This window comes from Pseudophryne corroboree, chromosome 6 (assembly GCF_028390025.1).
Source record: "Pseudophryne corroboree isolate aPseCor3 chromosome 6, aPseCor3.hap2, whole genome shotgun sequence".
Lineage (NCBI taxonomy): Eukaryota > Metazoa > Chordata > Amphibia > Anura > Myobatrachidae > Pseudophryne > Pseudophryne corroboree.
The window spans coordinates 674,153,373-674,176,241 of record NC_086449.1 but is presented as its reverse complement, the minus strand read 5'-3'; the positions used below and the strand labels follow the sequence as shown (position 1 = coordinate 674,176,241).

Here is a 22,869-nt window from a genome sequence, read left to right as displayed (position 1 = left end):
TCCTTCTACTAAACGATCTAATACTTTGAGTAGACGCTTATTATGTTCTTCAAGGGAATTACCAAAGACAATTATATCATCAAGGTAGACTATCACTTCCCTGTAGTTCATGTCTCCTACCACCTTATCCATGGTCCTTTGGAAAGTGGCAGGAGCTCCTGTGACTCCCTGAGGCATCATTAGGAACTCGTAAAATCCTAAAGGACAGATGAATGCTGTTTTCTCTCTATCGCTAGGGCACATGGGGATCTGATAAAATCCGCTTCGTAAGTCCAAAACAGAAAACCAGTTACTACCTTGAAGGCAATCTAGAGCCTCATCAATTTTGGGGACAGTGTACTGGTCAGGTATGGTTCGCTGATTTAATGTTCTGTAATCCACACACATGCGGATGCTCCCGGTTTTCTTCCGGGCGATGACAATGGGGGACGCATATGGACTTCTGGATTCAATTATAACTTGATTCTCCAATAACCCCTTCAAGTGTGTTCTTAGGTCACTGAAGTCGGCTGGAGCAATTCTGCGTGACCTCTCACGGAAAGGGTTATCATTACTTAACTTTATTCGGTGCTCAACTCCTTTGGCTCTCCCTAGGTCCCACTCTCCCATAGAGAAGGCTTGTTCCCGCTTCCTTAATTCACTTATTAAAGATTCCTTCTCTAAGTTGGGAATGTCACTTTTTCTGAAACATGAGTCAAAATCCTGCATGGCTATAACAGGAGCTGGTTCCTGTACCTCTGCTTTCTTTGTTCCATTGGTTAGCAGTACTTCCTCTGGCTGTATAATTAATGAATTAGATATAGTCTTCTCATCTTCTTCTTTACACCAATCAGCCAGAGCCTGATATAACTTTGTGTTTGTTCCTACTATAATAGGAAGATTCTCTCTCCCTTCAGGTACCTCAGGACATATCAGTGCGACAAATGGGACTTGACTAATTCCATCTTCATTCTCCTTTTTAAATTCCAGTGTGACACTAACATAACCCAGGTAAGGATATTTTTCTACACTAAGTCCCCATATGACTAGTCCAGATAGCGGCTGTATAGTTACTTCAGGTATGTTTGCTTTGTACCATGACTCAAAAATGATGGAAACTTGCGACCCACTGTCCAATAGTACTTCACAGTCTTTTCCATTGATCCTGGCTATTCTCATGGGAATGGGTCCCAGTAATCCCTCCGGGATGACTCCACTCCACCATGAACTCCCCATGGCACATCTTCCAACTTCTAGGGGGCCAGTGAGGGGACAACCACTGACCTCCCTCGCCCGTTTCCCTGGTCAGTGCTTCCCCTATCTATCTCATCTCTAGTGTTGTTTGTGAGGCTTCTATTTTGATTGCACTCAATAGCCCGGTGACCATATCGTCCGCATCTGAAGCAACCTCTATTTATATTTCTGTCTCCTCTCCCCATTTCTCTACTCCTTGAATTTCCACGAGGGGGAACTCCAGCACTTTGCGAGGCAATGAACTGTTCAATCCTTTTATTCTGCTCTTCCATCAGCTTCAGGATCTTTTCTTCAAATAGGTTGGGTTCTACTGTGGGTACTACTACCTTTACCTTTTTTATGGTGCGTTCCCTCATCTCTATCAGGGTCTCTTCTTGTTTTACCTCTTTCATGAGATCATTAAAGGTAGGAGGGGTCATTCGAGCTCCAGAGCAACGTAACTTCTGTGCCACTGGGTCTGTAGTTAGCGCCCCCCTTAATAGTTGTTTCATTCGATTATCATCCACTTCAATTCTCTTTATACCTCCTTTATCAACTATTTTATAAAGCAACCTATCTAGCCTATATAGAAAAGTACTCAACTTTTCCCCTGATTCTTGGAAGGTGTGATGCATTCTAGAGACTAAGTCCCCTACATCTTCTAGTGTTCCATAGGTATAGTCGAGAGCCTCAAAGTAAGTCTCAATAGTGGCATTCGGGTCACTTCGTCGTGCTGCTTGTATTACCCCCATTGCAGGCCCCCTTAAGCTCTCTACAACTCTTTGTTTTTTTATATGATCAGGACATTGCCATTCTTCTGTTTGCTGTATGGCCGCCTCCTTCCAAGACTCGTAGGTTTCTTCCCCTTGGGGAACTGGCTGAATCCCTGAAAAGATGCGTAATCTTCGGTAGCTCCCTTCATAATGCCATCTTTCCAGTTGAGTGACTACCCTATCCATTATGGACTCGAACTGACCACCTAAATGAGCCTCATTGCCTGATGGTGTATCACCCCCTTTGCCTCCGTTACTATTTATCCTTCCTGCACGGGGCTTTGGAGAAGTGTCTGCATCTTCTACTAATGGAAGTTCTGGCCAGAGAATATTCCATCGTCTTCCTGTGTCTTTATCCACCATCACCATTAAAGCGATTAGATTAGCATCTAAATCTCCCTCAGTCTCTACTAACATAGCGCATATATTCCCTGTCTCTTCTCTCCATTGATCTACTATTTTGGGCTGATACACTCCATACAGCTTCTTTATCTGTAATATCACATCACTATTAAAGAATCCGGAGAAATCTCCCCCAATTCCAAAACACCGTTGTGGGTTTTTTCCTTTCTGTTGGCACCATTGAAACACGTCTTTACCTGTGATGTCCTCCATTTTTTTTGGAATCTCAGCAGTGCCTCCAGTTGTAACCCTCCCCTACTCTGAGGGTAACTTAAGTGCCTCCACCCAAGCTATATATATATATTTGTATACAGGCTTGCTTGGGAAAGCCTAGCGTTAATGTGTGATGGGTATGAATGTGTAAATATATTACTATTGTTTAAATCAAACATATAATTATACCTTTACTCTTCTTCTAGGATCGTCAGATCGAGCTGGAACATGTACAAAACGTCTTACAGGTAAGTACCAGAATGTTTAATAAAAATGGCTAATGTAGCAATATTCAGACATTTCATTACAATTCAATTCCGATTGATAAAATAGCTAAATTGATCACTAAATATATTAAGAAGATAACTATACAGATATCCTTGCATGCAATACAAAAAATGAATGAATAAAACCCTGCTTGTCAAAAAATACCTCAACATCCAAAGTATCTAATTACCCGGGTAATAAAGTTTAGGTAAACTGCAGTTACATATGCATATGCCGATGGGGCCCATATTGAAGTGCACTGGAATTGTACATAACTGGTAGTCTCTTCATCAGAGTATAGCTACTTGCTGTGGAAATCCTAAACCTCCTTTGTAGAACTGTATAGTTACGTAGTTTCAATTTTCAGCTGTCTAGTGTTTTCCTCAAAGTTTTAATACTGTAACTTCTTTCCTGAGCAACACTGTATCCTCATATCACAGCCCAGAGACAGCCATTTACACACCGGCTCAGCACCTGTCTTATCAGTCACTGCTCTGCTGCTTCTCTCAACTTTATATAGGACAGCACCCTTGTTTTACCAATAAATGATACTTTTCTGTAGGTATACAGCTTACTATCCTCCTCTTAGTGACATGGAATAGCTCTCCCCCGACTTACATTAATAAGGGAGTAAAGTGGCTCAGCCTCTAGCATAGTCGCACAGTCTCTGGGTATGGATACTATACGATGCAATGGCTGACACGATGGCAAGATAGTAAGCCAGTAGTCTCTGTCTCCTCTGAAGGCTGCTTTCGTTAAGGTAACACTGACACCTTCATATGCTCAATGACCTTTTTTTATATTAATTATCAGCTGGGTCAGGGTGCTTTTACTGCCTGCTTTTATCCTTCTACTGCCTGTCTTCCAGTACTCACTTTGGTAATATACTGTATATGTATATATGGATACAGCTCTGCTATCAGTGTCTATGGGGTGCTCTGTGCTCTCTAGTGTTCATTTAATTGTCTGTCCCACAGCACTCACTTTATTGACAGGTATCCATCAGGCCAGTAGGGTGAATTCCTCCTCGTGTCATCCACCTAAGCTCCGCCTCGGAGCGGGAGCCCGCCTCTCTCCTAGATCATCATTTGCTAGGTCGCTCCAGGTTACACCTCTCCACACTGCATAAGCACTTAAGCACCCTGGGCGTCTGGAAGCGCTGACCGCATCTGGCGTGGTATCTCTGTGTCTCTCAGTCGCTGCTTTATCACTGCCAGTCCTGCTGTCGTACCTCTCGTGCCTCTGCCAGTAAATCAACTGCCTAAAACTGCCTCTTTCCCGCAGCTGCTTCTTATATCCTTTCCATCAGCCGGCTCATGCACCTTTTTCAACCCTTCTCCTGTCTCAGGCCCTGGGCCATTAACGTCTGCACGTGGGTTTCTAGAGCCTTCTTCCTCTACTTCCCCACCAGGGCAGGCTTATACTACATACAACAACCTGTCATATTATAATATTCTATACAATCCATACAATATATGTATATCAATTATCTACTATGCACATATATATGTCCAATATTTTCATAATATATGTACAATGTAATGTAATTACTCTGCCTATACACATTTACACACTATTAATTATCTACTTTAATTACCCTATACCGTAAATATGTAATGGTGTCACTTTCCAGAATATTAATATATGTAGACATGTGTATAGTGGCTACATTCTCCCCCTGGTGATCTGGTTAAACTTTTATACTAAGATCACCATATTACTAATTTAGATTCATAGAATATTCAAAATAGGGCCAGCTATATACCATGTTGGGATGTAATGTTCTTGGAATGACATTTGGCTCCCCCAATTGATCATAGGTAAGTATAAATGGAGGGCGATGTAGTCGTTTCCCCCTTCCTTCAAATTGTTCACCCTCCGTTTCATTAGGCAATAAGTCACAACCTAAACCTTCTTCTTCTACGTCCTCACCTTGATCCTCATTTATGTAATTTATGACTTCACTACTGTTTATGCTGGGTTCGGGCGTAATATTCCCATGGTTACTTTCTGTCAGAAATTTATTCTTATCATTCAAAGAGTTTTTGAAGCTATTATCTCTATCGTCCCTGTAATAATACCCGGGACGACATTCATCTTCTTCTTCTGAACTTTCTTTGTCCTCTCCATCTAATCTCTGCAGATCTAACACAGTCCTAGACTCCCTTTTGACACTAGATTGGTTTTCAATCTTGCTATAATAATCCTCTAGACGAATTTCCCGTCCGATTGGGAGTAAGTGTTGTCGGTGATATGTAAGTACAACATTTTCTCCACTCTCTGGCTTGATTTTATAAACAGGCAAGTCAGAGAATTTTTTTATCACAATATATGGTTCTTCCTTCCAACGATTAGCTATTTTAAATTTTCTTTGTAGCCCAAGATGCCTTAACAGTACTCTATCCCCAGGAGCTAGAACTTGATCCCGTACCTTTCGGTCATAATATACTTTATTCTTCTCTCCCAATTTCTTGGCAGATTTATCTGCTAGTTCATAGGCAGTCCTTAGTTCTTCCCTCAACCTTTCCACGTATTTAGAATGAGATGGATAAGATTGTCCATCAGGGGAGATACCTAAGCATACGTCAATAGGCAGTTTGGCCTCTCTTCCAAACATAAGGAAATAGGGTGATAATCCTGTAGTCTCATTTTTCGTGCAATTGTATGCATGCACCAATCTGTTAATATGCCTCTTCCATTTAACCTTATCTAATGGATTTAGCGTTCCCAACATGTTTAACAATGTGCGATTAAACCTCTCAGGTTGAGGATCCCCTTGAGGGTGATACGGCGTTGTCCTAGATTTCTCGATTCCACAAGCTAGACACAGTTCCTTTATGAGCTTGCTTTCGAAATCCCTCCCCTGATCGGAATGTATTCTGTTGGGTAGTCCATAATGGACGAAAAACTTGTCCCACAATGTTGTGGCCACAGTGGAAGCCTTTTGATTCAGGGTTACGTAGGCCTGGGCATAGCGGGTAAAATGATCAGTCACGACCAGTATGTTACATTTCCTTCCGGGCTCGACTTCTAATGACAGATAGTCTATACACACTAGATCCATAGGGCCATTACTTTGTATATTGATTAATGGGGCCACCCTGCTCGGTAAAGACTTTCTTACAATACAGTTTCCACAGGTCTTGCAATATCTTTCTATTTCTGCTTTCATGTTGGGCCAATAAAACCTGTCAGCAACTAATCCCATTGTCTTATCGATCCCCAGATGCCCGTGGTTATCATGCAGGGCTTGCAGGACTAAATCCCTATATTTTATTGGGAGCACAACTTGGTGTTTTTTTGTCCCTTTCTCGCTTATTCGGTTCCGACATAGTAACCCATCTTTGAAAACCAAATTTTTCCCTTGCTTTTCTAAGAGACGGATACTTTTAGACCATTCCTGTGGCATGGGGATAGTGGCAGTTTGGTTCATCCTAGATATAACATATCCTATACAAGGATCATTTTCTTGCTCTCTTTGTAATTGCTTGTGCTGTACCTTAGGTATCCCGTCTAACTCAATGTTACTGAGCCAGCAATAAGATAGCGGTATAGCCTGTTCCGAAGCCCCTAAACTACTTAACGATTCACACTTTCCACTCCTGATATGAATCTTATGACACATCCCTTTTATTTCACCAGCGGGTACTTCCACCCATTCTTCTTCCCCTTCATCTGCTTGCTGGTTAGGTATTCTTGACAATGAGTCCGCATCTATATTGGTATTTCCAGGTCTATATTTCAGTTTGAAATCATATAGAGTCAACGCAGATAGCCATCGGTGTCCAGTGGCATCTAACCTCGCAGTTGTCCGTATATAGGTTAGAGGGTTATTGTCAGTATGTACCTCAAAAGAAGTGCCATATAGGTAGTCATGAAACTTTTCCACTACGCACCACTTTAATGCCAGAAACTCTAATTTGTGGGTGGGATATCTTTTTTCACTTTTTGACAGTCCTCTACTAACGAATGCGATAGGTTTCAATTGGTTTTGGTGCATTTGGTATAATACTCCCCCTATGCCCTCTTGAGAGGCATCAGTATGTAAAATATATGGCAGGCTAGGGTCAGCATAAGCCAAAATAGGGGCATTTGCTAAACAATTTTTCAACTCCTCAAATGCCTTTTCACATTGAAGATTCCATCTCTCTCCAAAGGGCTCGTTTGGCTTATAATAGCTTCCTTGGGTGACCCTCCTCTGTAATACTCTTCCTTTCTTATTCCAAACAGGAGGGTATCCTTTTGTCAAGTCAGTTAAAGGCTTAGCTATTTTCGAATATTTGGGCACAAATTTCCTATAATATCCACAAAACCCCAAAAAAGAACGCAATTCCTTTAATTTTGTAGGCCGAGGCCATTTGTTGACTACTTCCACTTTAGATGGATCCGTAGCTACTCCTTTCCGACTCACGATGTGACCAAGGTATTTTACAGAGGATTGGCATAAATGGCATTTGTCTAATGATAATTTTAGCCCTCCTTCTACTAAACGATCTAATACTTTGAGTAGACGCTTATTATGTTCTTCAAGGGAATTACCAAAGACAATTATATCATCAAGGTAGACTATCACTTCCCTGTAGTTCATGTCTCCTACCACCTTATCCATGGTCCTTTGGAAAGTGGCAGGAGCTCCTGTGACTCCCTGAGGCATCATTAGGAACTCGTAAAATCCAAAAGGACAGATGAATGCTGTTTTCTCTCTATCGCTAGGGCACATGGGGATCTGATAAAATCCGCTTCGTAAGTCCAAAACAGAAAACCAGTTACTACCTTGAAGGCAATCTAGAGCCTCATCAATTTTGGGGACAGTGTACTGGTCAGGTATGGTTCGCTGATTTAATGTTCTGTAATCCACACACATGCGGATGCTCCCGGTTTTCTTCCGGGCGATGACAATGGGGGACGCATATGGACTTCTGGATTCAATTATAACTTGATTCTCCAATAACCCCTTCAAGTGTGTTCTTAGGTCACTGAAGTCGGCTGGAGCAATTCTGCGTGACCTCTCACGGAAAGGGTTATCATTACTTAACTTTATTCGGTGCTCAACTCCTTTGGCTCTCCCTAGGTCCCACTCTCCCATAGAGAAGGCTTGTTCCCGCTTCCTTAATTCACTTATTAAAGATTCCTTCTCTAAGTTGGGAATGTCACTTTTTCTGAAACATGAGTCAAAATCCTGCATGGCTATAACAGGAGCTGGTTCCTGTACCTCTGCTTTCTTTGTTCCATTGGTTAGCAGTACTGCCTCTGGCTGTATAATTAATGAATTAGATATAGTCTTCTCATCTTCTTCTTTACACCAATCAGCCAGAGCCTGATATAACTTTGTGTTTGTTCCTACTATAATAGGAAGATTCTCTCTCCCTTCAGGTACCTCAGGACATATCAGTGCGACAAATGGGACTTGACTAATTCCATCTTCATTCTCCTTTTTAAATTCCAGTGTGACACTAACATAACCCAGGTAAGGATATTTTTCTACACTAAGTCCCCATATGACTAGTCCAGATAGCGGCTGTATAGTTACTTCAGGTATGTTTGCTTTGTACCATGACTCAAAAATGATGGAAACTTGCGACCCACTGTCCAATAGTACTTCACAGTCTTTTCCATTGATCCTGGCTATTCTCATGGGAATGGGTCCCAGTAATCCCTCCGGGATGACTCCACTCCACCATGAACTCCCCATGGCACATCTTCCAACTTCTAGGGGGCCAGTGAGGGGACAACCACTGACCTCCCTCGCCCGTTTCCCTGGTCAGTGCTTCCCCTATCTATCTCATCTCTAGTGTTGTTTGTGAGGCTTCTATTTTGATTGCACTCAATAGCCCGGTGACCATATCGTCCGCATCTGAAGCAACCTCTATTTATATTTCTGTCTCCTCTCCCCATTTCTCTACTCCTTGAATTTCCACGAGGGGCAACTCCAGCACTTTGCGAGGCAATGAACTGTTCAATCCTTTTATTCTGCTCTTCCATCAGCTTCAGGATCTTTTCTTCAAATAGGTTGGGTTCTACTGTGGGTACTACTACCTTTACCTTTTTTATGGTGCGTTCCCTCATCTCTATCAGGGTCTCTTCTTGTTTTACCTCTTTCATGAGATCATTAAAGGTAGGAGGGGTCATTCGAGCTCCAGAGCAACGTAACTTCTGTGCCACTGGGTCTGTAGTTAGCGCCCCCCTTAATAGTTGTTTCATTCGATTATCATCCACTTCAATTCTCTTTATACCTCCTTTATCAACTATTTTATAAAGCAACCTATCTAGCCTATATAGAAAAGTACTCAACTTTTCCCCTGATTCTTGGAAGGTGTGATGCATTCTAGAGACTAAGTCCCCTACATCTTCTAGTGTTCCATAGGCATAGTCGAGAGCCTCAAAGTAAGTCTCAATAGTGGCATTCGGGTCACTTCGTCGTGCTGCTTGTATTACCCCCATTGCAGGCCCCCTTAAGCTCTCTACAACTCTTTGTTTTTTTATATGATCAGGACATTGCCATTCTTCTGTTTGCTGTATGGCCGCCTCCTTCCAAGACTCGAAGGTTTCTTCCCCTTGGGGAACTGGCTGAATCCCTGAAAAGATGCGTAATCTCCGGTAGCTCCCTTCATAATGCCATCTTTCCAGTTGAGTGACTACCCTATCCATTATGGACTCGAACTGACCACCTAAATGATCCTCATTGCCTGATGGTGTATCACCCCCTTTGCCTCCGTTACTATTTATCCTTCCTGCACGGGGCTTTGGAGAAGTGTCTGCATCTTCTACTAATGGAAGTTCTGGCCAGAGAATATTCCATCGTCTTCCTGTGTCTTTATCCACCATCACCATTAAAGGGATTAGATTAGCATCTAAATCTCCCTCAGTCTCTACTAACATAGCGCATATATTCCCTGTCTCTTCTCTCCATTGATCTACTATTTTGGGCTGATACACTCCATACAGCTTCTTTATCTGTAATATCACATCACTATTAAAGAATCCGGAGAAATCTCCCCCAATTCCAAAACACCGTTGTGGGTTTTTTCCTTTCTGTTGGCACCATTGAAACACGTCTTTACCTGTGATGTCCTCCATTTTTTTTGGAATCTCAGCAGTGCCTCCAGTTGTAACCCTCCCCTACTCTGAGGGTAACTTAAGTGCCTCCACCCAAGCTATATATATATTTGTATACAGGCTTGCTTGGGAAAGCCTAGCGTTAATGTGTGATGGGTATGAATGTGTAAATATATTACTATTGTTTAAATCAAACATATAATTATACCTTTACTCTTCTTCTAGGATCGACAGATCGAGCTGGAACATGTACAAAACGTCTTACAGGTAAGTACCAGAATGTTTAATAAAAATGGCTAATGTAGCAATATTCAGACATTTCATTACAATTCAATTCCGATTGATAAAATAGCTAAATTGATCACTAAATATATTAAGAAGATAACTATACAGATATCCTTGCATGCAATACAAAAAATGAATGAATAAAACCCTGCTTGTCAAAAAATACCTCAACATCCAAAGTATCTAATTACCCGGGTAATAAAGTTTAGGTAAACTGCAGTTACATATGCATATGCCGATGGGGCCCATATTGAAGTGCACTGGAATTGTACATAACTGGTAGTCTCTTCATCAGAGTATAGCTACTTGCTGTGGAAATCCTAAACCTCCTTTGTAGAACTGTATAGTTACGTAGTTTCAATTTTCAGCTGTCTAGTGTTTTCCTCAAAGTTTTAATACTGTAACTTCTTTCCTGAGCAACACTGTATCCTCATATCACAGCCCAGAGACAGCCATTTACACACCGGCTCAGCACCTGTCTTATCAGTCACTGCTCTGCTGCTTCTCTCAACTTTATATAGGACAGCACCCTTGTTTTACCAATAAATGATACTTTTCTGTAGGTATACAGCTTACTATCCTCCTCTTAGTGACATGGAATAGCTCTCCCCCGACTTACATTAATAAGGGAGTAAAGTGGCTCAGCCTCTAGCATAGTCGCACAGTCTCTGGGTATGGATACTATACGATGCAATGGCTGACACGATGGCAAGATAGTAAGCCAGTAGTCTCTGTCTCCTCTGAAGGCTGCTTTCGTTAAGGTAACACTGACACCTTCATATGCTCAATGACCTTTTTTTATATTAATTATCAGCTGGGTCAGGGTGCTTTTACTGCCTGCTTTTATCCTTCTACTGCCTGTCTTCCAGTACTCACTTTGGTAATATACTGTATATGTATATATGGATACAGCTCTGCTATCAGTGTCTATGGGGTGCTCTGTGCTCTCTAGTGTTCATTTAATTGTCTGTCCCACAGCACTCACTTTATTGACAGGTATCCATCAGGCCAGTAGGGTGAATTCCTCCTCGTGTCATCCACCTAAGCTCCGCCTCGGAGCGGGAGCCCGCCTCTCTCCTAGATCATCATTTGCTAGGTCGCTCCAGGTTACACCTCTCCACACTGCATAAGCACTTAAGCACCCTGGGCGTCTGGAAGCGCTGACCGCATCTGGCGTGGTATCTCTGTGTCTCTCAGTCGCTGCTTTATCACTGCCAGTCCTGCTGTCGTACCTCTCGTGCCTCTGCCAGTAAATCAACTGCCTAAAACTGCCTCTTTCCCGCAGCTGCTTCTTATATCCTTTCCATCAGCCGGCTCATGCACCTTTTTCAACCCTTCTCCTGTCTCAGGCCCTGGGCCATTAACGTCTGCACGTGGGTTTCTAGAGCCTTCTTCCTCTACTTCCCCACCAGGGCAGGCTTATACTACATACAACAACCTGTCATATTATAATATTCTATACAATCCATACAATATATGTATATCAATTATCTACTATGCACATATATATGTCCAATATTTTCATAATATATGTACAATGTAATGTAATTACTCTGCCTATACACATTTACACACTATTAATTATCTACTTTAATTACCCTATACCGTAAATATGTAATGGTGTCACTTTCCAGAATATTAATATATGTAGACATGTGTATAGTGGCTACATTCTCCCCCTGGTGATCTGGTTAAACTTTTATACTAAGATCACCATATTACTAATTTAGATTCATAGAATATTCAAAATAGGGCCAGCTATATACCATGTTGGGATGTAATGTTCTTGGAATGACATTTGGCTCCCCCAATTGATCATAGGTAAGTATAAATGGAGGGCGATGTAGTCGTTTCCCCCTTCCTTCAAATTGTTCACCCTCCGTTTCATTAGGCAATAAGTCACAACCTAAACCTTCTTCTTCTACGTCCTCACCTTGATCCTCATTTATGTAATTTATGACTTCACTACTGTTTATGCTGGGTTCGGGCGTAATATTCCCATGGTTACTTTCTGTCAGAAATTTATTCTTATCATTCAAAGAGTTTTTGAAGCTATTATCTCTATCGTCCCTGTAATAATACCCGGGACGACATTCATCTTCTTCTTCTGAACTTTCTTTGTCCTCTCCATCTAATCTCTGCAGATCTAACACAGTCCTAGACTCCCTTTTGACACTAGATTGGTTTTCAATCTTGCTATAATAATCCTCTAGACGAATTTCCCGTCCGATTGGGAGTAAGTGTTGTCGGTGATATGTAAGTACAACATTTTCTCCACTCTCTGGCTTGATTTTATAAACAGGCAAGTCAGAGAATTTTTTTATCACAATATATGGTTCTTCCTTCCAACGATTAGCTATTTTAAATTTTCTTTGTAGCCCAAGATGCCTTAACAGTACTCTATCCCCAGGAGCTAGAACTTGATCCCGTACCTTTCGGTCATAATATACTTTATTCTTCTCTCCCAATTTCTTGGCAGATTTATCTGCTAGTTCATAGGCAGTCCTTAGTTCTTCCCTCAACCTTTCCACGTATTTAGAATGAGATGGATAAGATTGTCCATCAGGGGAGATACCTAAGCATACGTCAATAGGCAGTTTGGCCTCTCTTCCAAACATAAGGAAATAGGGTGATAATCCTGTAGTCTCATTTTTCGTGCAATTGTATGCATGCACCAATCTGTTAATATGCCTCTTCCATTTAACCTTATCTAATGGATTTAGCGTTCCCAACATGTTTAACAATGTGCGATTAAACCTCTCAGGTTGAGGATCCCCTTGAGGGTGATACGGCGTTGTCCTAGATTTCTCGATTCCACAAGCTAGACACAGTTCCTTTATGAGCTTGCTTTCGAAATCCCTCCCCTGATCGGAATGTATTCTGTTGGGTAGTCCATAATGGACGAAAAACTTGTCCCACAATGTTGTGGCCACAGTGGAAGCCTTTTGATTCAGGGTTACGTAGGCCTGGGCATAGCGGGTAAAATGATCAGTCACGACCAGTATGTTACATTTCCTTCCGGGCTCGACTTCTAATGACAGATAGTCTATACACACTAGATCCATAGGGCCATTACTTTGTATATTGACTAATGGGGCCACCCTGCTCGGTAAAGACTTTCTTACAATACAGTTTCCACAGGTCTTGCAATATCTTTCTATTTCTGCTTTCATGTTGGGCCAATAAAACCTGTCAGCAACTAATCCCATTGTCTTATCGATCCCCAGATGCCCGTGGTTATCATGCAGGGCCTGCAGGACTAAATCCCTATATTTTATTGGGAGCACAACTTGGTGTTTTTTTGTCCCTTTCTCGCTTATTCGGTTCCGACATAGTAACCCATCTTTGAAAACCAAATTTTTCCCTTGCTTTTCTAAGAGACGGATACTTTTAGACCATTCCTGTGGCATGGGGATAGTGGCAGTTTGGTTCATCCTAGATATAACATATCCTATACAAGGATCATTTTCTTGCTCTCTTTGTAATTGCTTGTGCTGTACCTTAGGTATCCCGTCTAACTCAATGTTACTGAGCCAGCAATAAGATAGCGGTATAGCCTGTTCCGAAGCCCCTAAACTACTTAACGATTCACACTTTCCACTCCTGATATGAATCTTATGACACATCCCTTTTATTTCACCAGCGGGTACTTCCACTCATTCTTCTTCCCCTTCATCTGCTTGCTGGTTAGGTATTCTTGACAATGAGTCCGCATCTATATTGGTATTTCCAGGTCTATATTTCAGTTTGAAATCATATAGAGTCAACGCAGATAGCCATCGGTGTCCAGTGGCATCTAACCTCGCAGTTGTCCGTATATAGGTTAGAGGGTTATTGTCAGTATGTACCTCAAAAGAAGTGCCATATAGGTAGTCATGAAACTTTTCCACTACGCACCACTTTAATGCCAGAAACTCTAATTTGTGGGTGGGATATCTTTTTTCACTTTTTGACAGTCCTCTACTAACGAATGCGATAGGTTTCAATTGGTTTTGGTGCATTTGGTATAATACTCCCCCTATGCCCTCTTGAGAGGCATCAGTATGTAAAATATATGGCAGGCTAGGGTCAGCATAAGCCAAAATAGGGGCATTTGCTAAACAATTTTTCAACTCCTCAAATGCCTTTTCACATTGAAGATTCCATCTCTCTCCAAAGGGCTCGTTTGGCTTATAATAGCTTCCTTGGGTGACCCTCCTCTGTAATACTCTTCCTTTCTTATTCCAAACAGGAGGGTATCCTTTTGTCAAGTCAGTTAAAGGCTTAGCTATTTTCGAATATTTGGGCACAAATTTCCTATAATATCCACAAAACCCCAAAAAAGAACGCAATTCCTTTAATTTTGTAGGCCGAGGCCATTTGTTGACTACTTCCACTTTAGATGGATCCGTAGCTACTCCTTTCCGACTCACGATGTGACCAAGGTATTTTACAGAGGATTGGCATAAATGGCATTTGTCTAATGATAATTTTAGCCCTCCTTCTACTAAACGATCTAATACTTTGAGTAGACGCTTATTATGTTCTTCAAGGGAATTACCAAAGACAATTATATCATCAAGGTAGACTATCACTTCCCTGTAGTTCATGTCTCCTACCACCTTATCCATGGTCCTTTGGAAAGTGGCAGGAGCTCCTGTGACTCCCTGAGGCATCATTAGGAACTCGTAAAATCCTAAAGGACAGATGAATGCTGTTTTCTCTCTATCGCTAGGGCACATGGGGATCTGATAAAATCCGCTTCGTAAGTCCAAAACAGAAAACCAGTTACTACCTTGAAGGCAATCTAGAGCCTCATCAATTTTGGGGACAGTGTACTGGTCAGGTATGGTTCGCTGATTTAATGTTCTGTAATCCACACACATGCGGATGCTCCCGGTTTTCTTCCGGGCGATGACAATGGGGGACGCATATGGACTTCTGGATTCAATTATAACTTGATTCTCCAATAACCCCTTCAAGTGTGTTCTTAGGTCACTGAAGTCGGCTGGAGCAATTCTGCGTGACCTCTCACGGAAAGGGTTATCATTACTTAACTTTATTCGGTGCTCAACTCCTTTGGCTCTCCCTAGGTCCCACTCTCCCATAGAGAAGGCTTGTTCCCGCTTCCTTAATTCACTTATTAAAGATTCCTTCTCTAAGTTGGGAATGTCACTTTTTCTGAAACATGAGTCAAAATCCTGCATGGCTATAACAGGAGCTGGTTCCTGTACCTCTGCTTTCTTTGTTCCATTGGTTAGCAGTACTTCCTCTGGCTGTATAATTAATGAATTAGATATAGTCTTCTCATCTTCTTCTTTACACCAATCAGCCAGAGCCTGATATAACTTTGTGTTTGTTCCTACTATAATAGGAAGATTCTCTCTCCCTTCAGGTACCTCAGGACATATCAGTGCGACAAATGGGACTTGACTAATTCCATCTTCATTCTCCTTTTTAAATTCCAGTGTGACACTAACATAACCCAGGTAAGGATATTTTTCTACACTAAGTCCCCATATGACTAGTCCAGATAGCGGCTGTATAGTTACTTCAGGTATGTTTGCTTTGTACCATGACTCAAAAATGATGGAAACTTGCGACCCACTGTCCAATAGTACTTCACAGTCTTTTCCATTGATTCTGGCTATTCTCATGGGAATGGGTCCCAGTAATCCCTCCGGGATGACTCCACTCCACCATGAACTCCCCATGGCACATCTTCCAACTTCTAGGGGGCCAGTGAGGGGACAACCACTGACCTCCCTCGCCCGTTTCCCTGGTCAGTGCTTCCCCTATCTATCTCATCTCTAGTGTTGTTTGTGAGGCTTCTATTTTGATTGCACTCAATAGCCCGGTGACCATATCGTCCGCATCTGAAGCAACCTCTATTTATATTTCTGTCTCCTCTCCCCATTTCTCTACTCCTTGAATTTCCACGAGGGGGAACTCCAGCACTTTGCGAGGCAATGAACTGTTCAATCCTTTTATTCTGCTCTTCCATCAGCTTCAGGATCTTTTCTTCAAATAGGTTGGGTTCTACTGTGGGTACTACTACCTTTACCTTTTTTATGGTGCGTTCCCTCATCTCTATCAGGGTCTCTTCTTGTTTTACCTCTTTCATGAGATCATTAAAGGTAGGAGGGGTCATTCGAGCTCCAGAGCAACGTAACTTCTGTGCCACTGGGTCTGTAGTTAGCGCCCCCCTTAATAGTTGTTTCATTCGATTATCATCCACTTCAATTCTCTTTATACCTCCTTTATCAACTATTTTATAAAGCAACCTATCTAGCCTATATAGAAAAGTACTCAACTTTTCCCCTGATTCTTGGAAGGTGTGATGCATTCTAGAGACTAAGTCCCCTACATCTTCTAGTGTTCCATAGGCATAGTCGAGAGCCTCAAAGTAAGTCTCAATAGTGGCATTCGGGTCACTTCGTCGTGCTGCTTGTATTACCCCCATTGCAGGCCCCCTTAAGCTCTCTACAACTCTTTGTTTTTTTATATGATCAGGACATTGCCATTCTTCTGTTTGCTGTATGGCCGCCTCCTTCCAAGACTCGAAGGTTTCTTCCCCTTGGGGAACTGGCTGAATCCCTGAAAAGATGCGTAATCTCCGGTAGCTCCCTTCATAATGCCATCTTTCCAGTTGAGTGACTACCCTATCCATTATGGACTCGAACTGACCACCTAAATGATCCTCATTGCCTGATGGTGTATCACCCCCTTTGCCTCCGTTACTATTTATCCTTCCTGCACGGGGCTTTGGAGAAGTGTCTGCATCTTCTACTAATGGAAGTTCTGGCCAGAGAATATTCCATCGTCTTCCTGTGTCTTTATCCACCATCACCATTAAAGGGATTAGATTAGCATCTAAATCTCCCTCAGTCTCTACTAACATAGCGCATATATTCCCTGTCTCTTCTCTCCATTGATCTACTATTTTGGGCTGATACACTCCATACAGCTTCTTTATCTGTAATATCACATCACTATTAAAGAATCCGGAGAAATCTCCCCCAATTCCAAAACACCGTTGTGGGTTTTTTCCTTTCTGTTGGCACCATTGAAACACGTCTTTACCTGTGATGTCCTCCATTTTTTTTGGAATCTCAGCAGTGCCTCCAGTTGTAACCCTCCCCTACTCTGAGGGTAACTTAAGTGCCTCCACCCAAGCTATATATATATTTGTATACAGGCTTGCTTGGGAAAGCCTAGCGTTAATGTGTGATGGGTATGAATGTGTAAATATATTACTATTGTTTAAATCAAACATATAATTATACCTTTACTCTTCTTCTAGGATCGTCAGATCGAGCTGGAACATGTACAAAACGTCTTACAGGTAAGTACCAGAATGTTTAATAAAAATGGCTAATGTAGCAATATTCAGACATTTCATTACAATTCAATTCCGATTGATAAAATAGCTAAATTGATCACTAAATATATTAAGAAGATAACTATACAGATATCCTTGCATGCAATACAAAAAATGAATGAATAAAACCCTGCTTGTCAAAAAATACCTCAACATCCAAAGTATCTAATTACCCGGGTAATAAAGTTTAGGTAAACTGCAGTTACATATGCATATGCCGATGGGGCCCATATTGAAGTGCACTGGAATTGTACATAACTGGTAGTCTCTTCATCAGAGTATAGCTACTTGCTGTGGAAATCCTAAACCTCCTTTGTAGAACTGTATAGTTACGTAGTTTCAATTTTCAGCTGTCTAGTGTTTTCCTCAAAGTTTTAATACTGTAACTTCTTTCCTGAGCAACACTGTATCCTCATATCACAGCCCAGAGACAGCCATTTACACACCGGCTCAGCACCTGTCTTATCAGTCACTGCTCTGCTGCTTCTCTCAACTTTATATAGGACAGCACCCTTGTTTTACCAATAAATGATACTTTTCTGTAGGTATACAGCTTACTATCCTCCTCTTAGTGACATGGAATAGCTCTCCCCCGACTTACATTAATAAGGGAGTAAAGTGGCTCAGCCTCTAGCATAGTCGCACAGTCTCTGGGTATGGATACTATACGATGCAATGGCTGACACGATGGCAAGATAGTAAGCCAGTAGTCTCTGTCTCCTCTGAAGGCTGCTTTCGTTAAGGTAACACTGACACCTTCATATGCTCAATGACCTTTTTTTATATTAATTATCAGCTGGGTCAGGGTGCTTTTACTGCCTGCTTTTATCCTTCTACTGCCTGTCTTCCAGTACTCACTTTGGTAATATACTGTATATGTATATATGGATACAGCTCTGCTATCAGTGTCTATGGGGTGCTCTGTGCTCTCTAGTGTCCATTTAATTGTCTGTCCCACAGCACTCACTTTATTGACAGGTATCCATCAGGCCAGTAGGGTGAATTCCTCCTCGTGTCATCCACCTAAGCTCCGCCTCGGAGCGGGAGCCCGCCTCTCTCCTAGATCATCATTTGCTAGGTCGCTCCAGGTTACACCTCTCCACACTGCATAAGCACTTAAGCACCCTGGGCGTCTGGAAGCGCTGACCGCATCTGGCGTGGTATCTCTGTGTCTCTCAGTCGCTGCTTTATCACTGCCAGTCCTGCTGTCGTACCTCTCGTGCCTCTGCCAGTAAATCAACTGCCTAAAACTGCCTCTTTCCCGCAGCTGCTTCTTATATCCTTTCCATCAGCCGGCTCATGCACCTTTTTCAACCCTTCTCCTGTCTCAGGCCCTGGGCCATTAACGTCTGCACGTGGGTTTCTAGAGCCTTCTTCCTCTACTTCCCCACCAGGGCAGGCTTATACTACATACAACAACCTGTCATATTATAATATTCTATACAATCCATACAATATATGTATATCAATTATCTACTATGCACATATATATGTCCAATATTTTCATAATATATGTACAATGTAATGTAATTACTCTGCCTATACACATTTACACACTATTAATTATCTACTTTAATTACCCTATACCGTAAATATGTAATGGTGTCACTTTCCAGAATATTAATATATGTAGACATGTGTATAGTGGCTACATTCTCCCCCTGGTGATCTGGTTAAACTTTTATACTAAGATCACCATATTACTAATTTAGATTCATAGAATATTCAAAATAGGGCCAGCTATATACCATGTTGGGATGTAATGTTCTTGGAATGACATTTGGCTCCCCCAATTGATCATAGGTAAGTATAAATGGAGGGCGATGTAGTCGTTTCCCCCTTCCTTCAAATTGTTCACCCTCCGTTTCATTAGGCAATAAGTCACAACCTAAACCTTCTTCTTCTACGTCCTCACCTTGATCCTCATTTATGTAATTTATGACTTCACTACTGTTTATGCTGGGTTCGGGCGTAATATTCCCATGGTTACTTTCTGTCAGAAATTTATTCTTATCATTCAAAGAGTTTTTGAAGCTTTTATCTCTATCGTCCCTGTAATAATACCCGGGACGACATTCATCTTCTTCTTCTGAACTTTCTTTGTCCTCTCCATCTAATCTCTGCAGATCTAACACAGTCCTAGACTCCCTTTTGACACTAGATTGGTTTTCAATCTTGCTATAATAATCCTCTAGACGAATTTCCCGTCCGATTGGGAGTAAGTGTTGTCGGTGATATGTAAGTACAACATTTTCTCCACTCTCTGGCTTGATTTTATAAACAGGCAAGTCAGAGAATTTTTTTATCACAATATATGGTTCTTCCTTCCAACGATTAGCTATTTTAAATTTTCTTTGTAGCCCAAGATGCCTTAACAGTACTCTATCCCCAGGAGCTAGAACTTGATCCCGTACCTTTCGGTCATAATATACTTTATTCTTCTCTCCCAATTTCTTGGCAGATTTATCTGCTAGTTCATAGGCAGTCCTTAGTTCTTCCCTCAACCTTTCCACGTATTTAGAATGAGATGGATAAGATTGTCCATCAGGGGAGATACCTAAGCATACGTCAATAGGCAGTTTGGCCTCTCTTCCAAACATAAGGAAATAGGGTGATAATCCTGTAGTCTCATTTTTCGTGCAATTGTATGCATGCACCAATCTGTTAATATGCCTCTTCCATTTAACCTTATCTAATGGATTTAGCGTTCCCAACATGTTTAACAATGTGCGATTAAACCTCTCAGGTTGAGGATCCCCTTGAGGGTGATACGGCGTTGTCCTAGATTTCTCGATTCCACAAGCTAGACACAGTTCCTTTATGAGCTTGCTTTCGAAATCCCTCCCCTGATCGGAATGTATTCTGTTGGGTAGTCCATAATGGACGAAAAACTTGTCCCACAATGTTGTGGCCACAGTGGAAGCCTTTTGATTCAGGGTTACGTAGGCCTGGGCATAGCGGGTAAAATGATCAGTCACGACCAGTATGTTACATTTCCTTCCGGGCTCGACTTCTAATGACAGATAGTCTATACACACTAGATCCATAGGGCCATTACTTTGTATATTGACTAATGGGGCCACCCTGCTCGGTAAAGACTTTCTTACAATACAGTTTCCACAGGTCTTGCAATATCTTTCTATTTCTGCTTTCATGTTGGGCCAATAAAACCTGTCAGCAACTAATCCCATTGTCTTATCGATCCCCAGATGCCCGTGGTTATCATGCAGGGCTTGCAGGACTAAATCCCTATATTTTATTGGGAGCACAACTTGGTGTTTTTTTGTCCCTTTCTCGCTTATTCGGTTCCGACATAGTAACCCATCTTTGAAAACCAAATTTTTCCCTTGCTTTTCTAAGAGACGGATACTTTTAGACCATTCCTGTGGCATGGGGATAGTGGCAGTTTGGTTCATCCTAGATATAACATATCCTATACAAGGATCATTTTCTTGCTCTCTTTGTAATTGCTTGTGCTGTACCTTAGGTATCCCGTCTAACTCAATGTTACTGAGCCAGCAATAAGATAGCGGTATAGCCTGTTCCGAAGCCCCTAAACTACTTAACGATTCACACTTTCCACTCCTGATATGAATCTTATGACACATCCCTTTTATTTCACCAGCGGGTACTTCCACCCATTCTTCTTCCCCTTCATCTGCTTGCTGGTTAGGTATTCTTGACAATGAGTCCGCATCTATATTGGTATTTCCAGGTCTATATTTCAGTTTGAAATCATATAGAGTCAACGCAGATAGCCATCGGTGTCCAGTGGCATCTAACCTCGCAGTTGTCCGTATATAGGTTAGAGGGTTATTGTCAGTATGTACCTCAAAAGAAGTGCCATATACAGATGTAGCCACCTTTATCTTGAGTGGCCGCGGCGGTTGTCCCGTTCGACCATACGCAGCGTACTGTGGCGTAGCGAGGCGCGCCTAGCCACAGAGAGGCTATCTAATCGCACGGAGACAGACATTTGACGTTTGGCGTTACCTTTACGTGTAATACCTGCGATCAGCCACCAGATGTCGCTTTTTACAATCACCACTGCGCATGCGTGTGGTCTCCCGTAAAATACAATACTGACATACATAATAAGGACTACTTTACTAAGGCGTCTCATTACGCTGCATACAGCAAATACTGTACTCATTACGCTGCATTATTTAATACAGTACTGTACAGTATATACAGTACGACACCGACGCAAATACAGTAGTACAGCATACAGTATATGATCCATCTACAATACTTTATGAATACTGTATGTGAGCGTGCAAGTCCCGCAGACAAAACACAGTACTGTAAAACCAGTAGTGTACACTGTCGCAAATGGATGTGTGTTACAAGTTCCCCCATGGGAGCCTGCACAGATCATGCAGTAGACAGGGAGGGAATGCAGGTCATGTGCAATACACAAACGCCCACTGTGGTACTATTTTGCTCACTTACAGTACCGTACTGTAGGTTGCATTTAGCGTAAAGAATCGCTCCTGCAGATGTACTTTGATTTATGTGAAACCTGTGTGCATCCTTCCATTGGATGTACAGTACTGTATTGGAGAGAAAAAAAAAAATGTTAAAGTGAATGTCACGGGAACACATTAAAAATAAGGTTGGCACTTCCTTCCCATTGGTGTTGGTTTACAGTATGCCGTAGTGTACTCGGACGCTCATGTAATTGCATTTCAAAGGCACAGTATTTTCCATCGTCTCCCCCCTACCCCCATCGCCCTTCCCCCCTGGGGGCCTGCACAGGGAGGAAATTCAGGTCCTGTGCAATGCACAAACGCTGAAGATCTACAGTACTGTTTTGCTTAGTTGGTAGCGCCAGAATACAGTACACTCATTTCATTCACGCTGTTTGGGTGCATTTAGCGTAAAGAATCGCTCCTGCAGATGTACTTTGATTTATGTGAAACCTGTGTGCATCCTTCCATTGACTGTCTTACAATGGAAATAAAATAATACAGTGCATTATTACAGAAAAAAAAAAAAAAAAAAAAGAAAGAAAGCACATCATGTCTCGAACCCTGGACCCCCAGTGAGGGAGGTGGGAGCCTTCACCCCTAGCCCACGACGCCTCATGAGAGATTTCTAATTTCATGTGTGAAAGTACTGCAAACAGCGCCCGGCCCTCGCCCCATTGCTGTTGGTTTATGCCTTAGAGGACTCGGACGCTCGCATTTGTAAAGCACGGTGTTTTCCTCCGCCTCCTGCTAGTCCTCCATTCCCATTATGCATTAGCGAACTCAGACGCTCATACAGTATATTTTATATTTTAAAAAGCACGGTGTTTAT

The 22,869-nt window shown here is 41.9% G+C and overlaps 3 protein-coding genes across 3 annotated transcripts; all 3 read right to left on the bottom strand.

Annotated features, from left to right (window-relative positions):
• Window positions 1-1,232: 1,232 nt before the first annotated feature.
• Window positions 1,233-2,600, bottom strand: LOC134934661 (paraneoplastic antigen Ma1 homolog). Its single transcript, XM_063930042.1, has one exon. It carries the CDS (start codon window positions 2,598-2,600, stop codon window positions 1,233-1,235), a length of 1,368 nt encoding a protein of 455 aa, XP_063786112.1.
• A 5,976-nt stretch (window positions 2,601-8,576) lies between these two features.
• On the bottom strand, window positions 8,577-9,944 carry LOC134934660 (paraneoplastic antigen Ma1 homolog). The gene has a single exon (XM_063930041.1). The coding sequence runs from the start codon at window positions 9,942-9,944 to the stop codon at window positions 8,577-8,579; it is 1,368 nt and encodes a 455-aa protein (XP_063786111.1).
• A 5,974-nt stretch (window positions 9,945-15,918) lies between these two features.
• On the bottom strand, window positions 15,919-17,286 carry LOC134934658 (paraneoplastic antigen Ma1 homolog). The gene has a single exon (XM_063930040.1). It carries the CDS (start codon window positions 17,284-17,286, stop codon window positions 15,919-15,921), a length of 1,368 nt encoding a protein of 455 aa, XP_063786110.1.
• Between the last annotated feature and the right edge of the window lie 5,583 nt (window positions 17,287-22,869).

Excerpts from the sequence above, each read along its gene's own strand:
- LOC134934660 (XM_063930041.1), bottom strand. The coding sequence starts at position 9,944 with ATGGAGGACATCACAGGTAAAGACGTGTTTCAATGGTGCCAACAGAAA.
- LOC134934661 (XM_063930042.1), bottom strand. The coding sequence starts at position 2,600 with ATGGAGGACATCACAGGTAAAGACGTGTTTCAATGGTGCCAACAGAAA.
- LOC134934658 (XM_063930040.1), bottom strand. The coding sequence starts at position 17,286 with ATGGAGGACATCACAGGTAAAGACGTGTTTCAATGGTGCCAACAGAAA.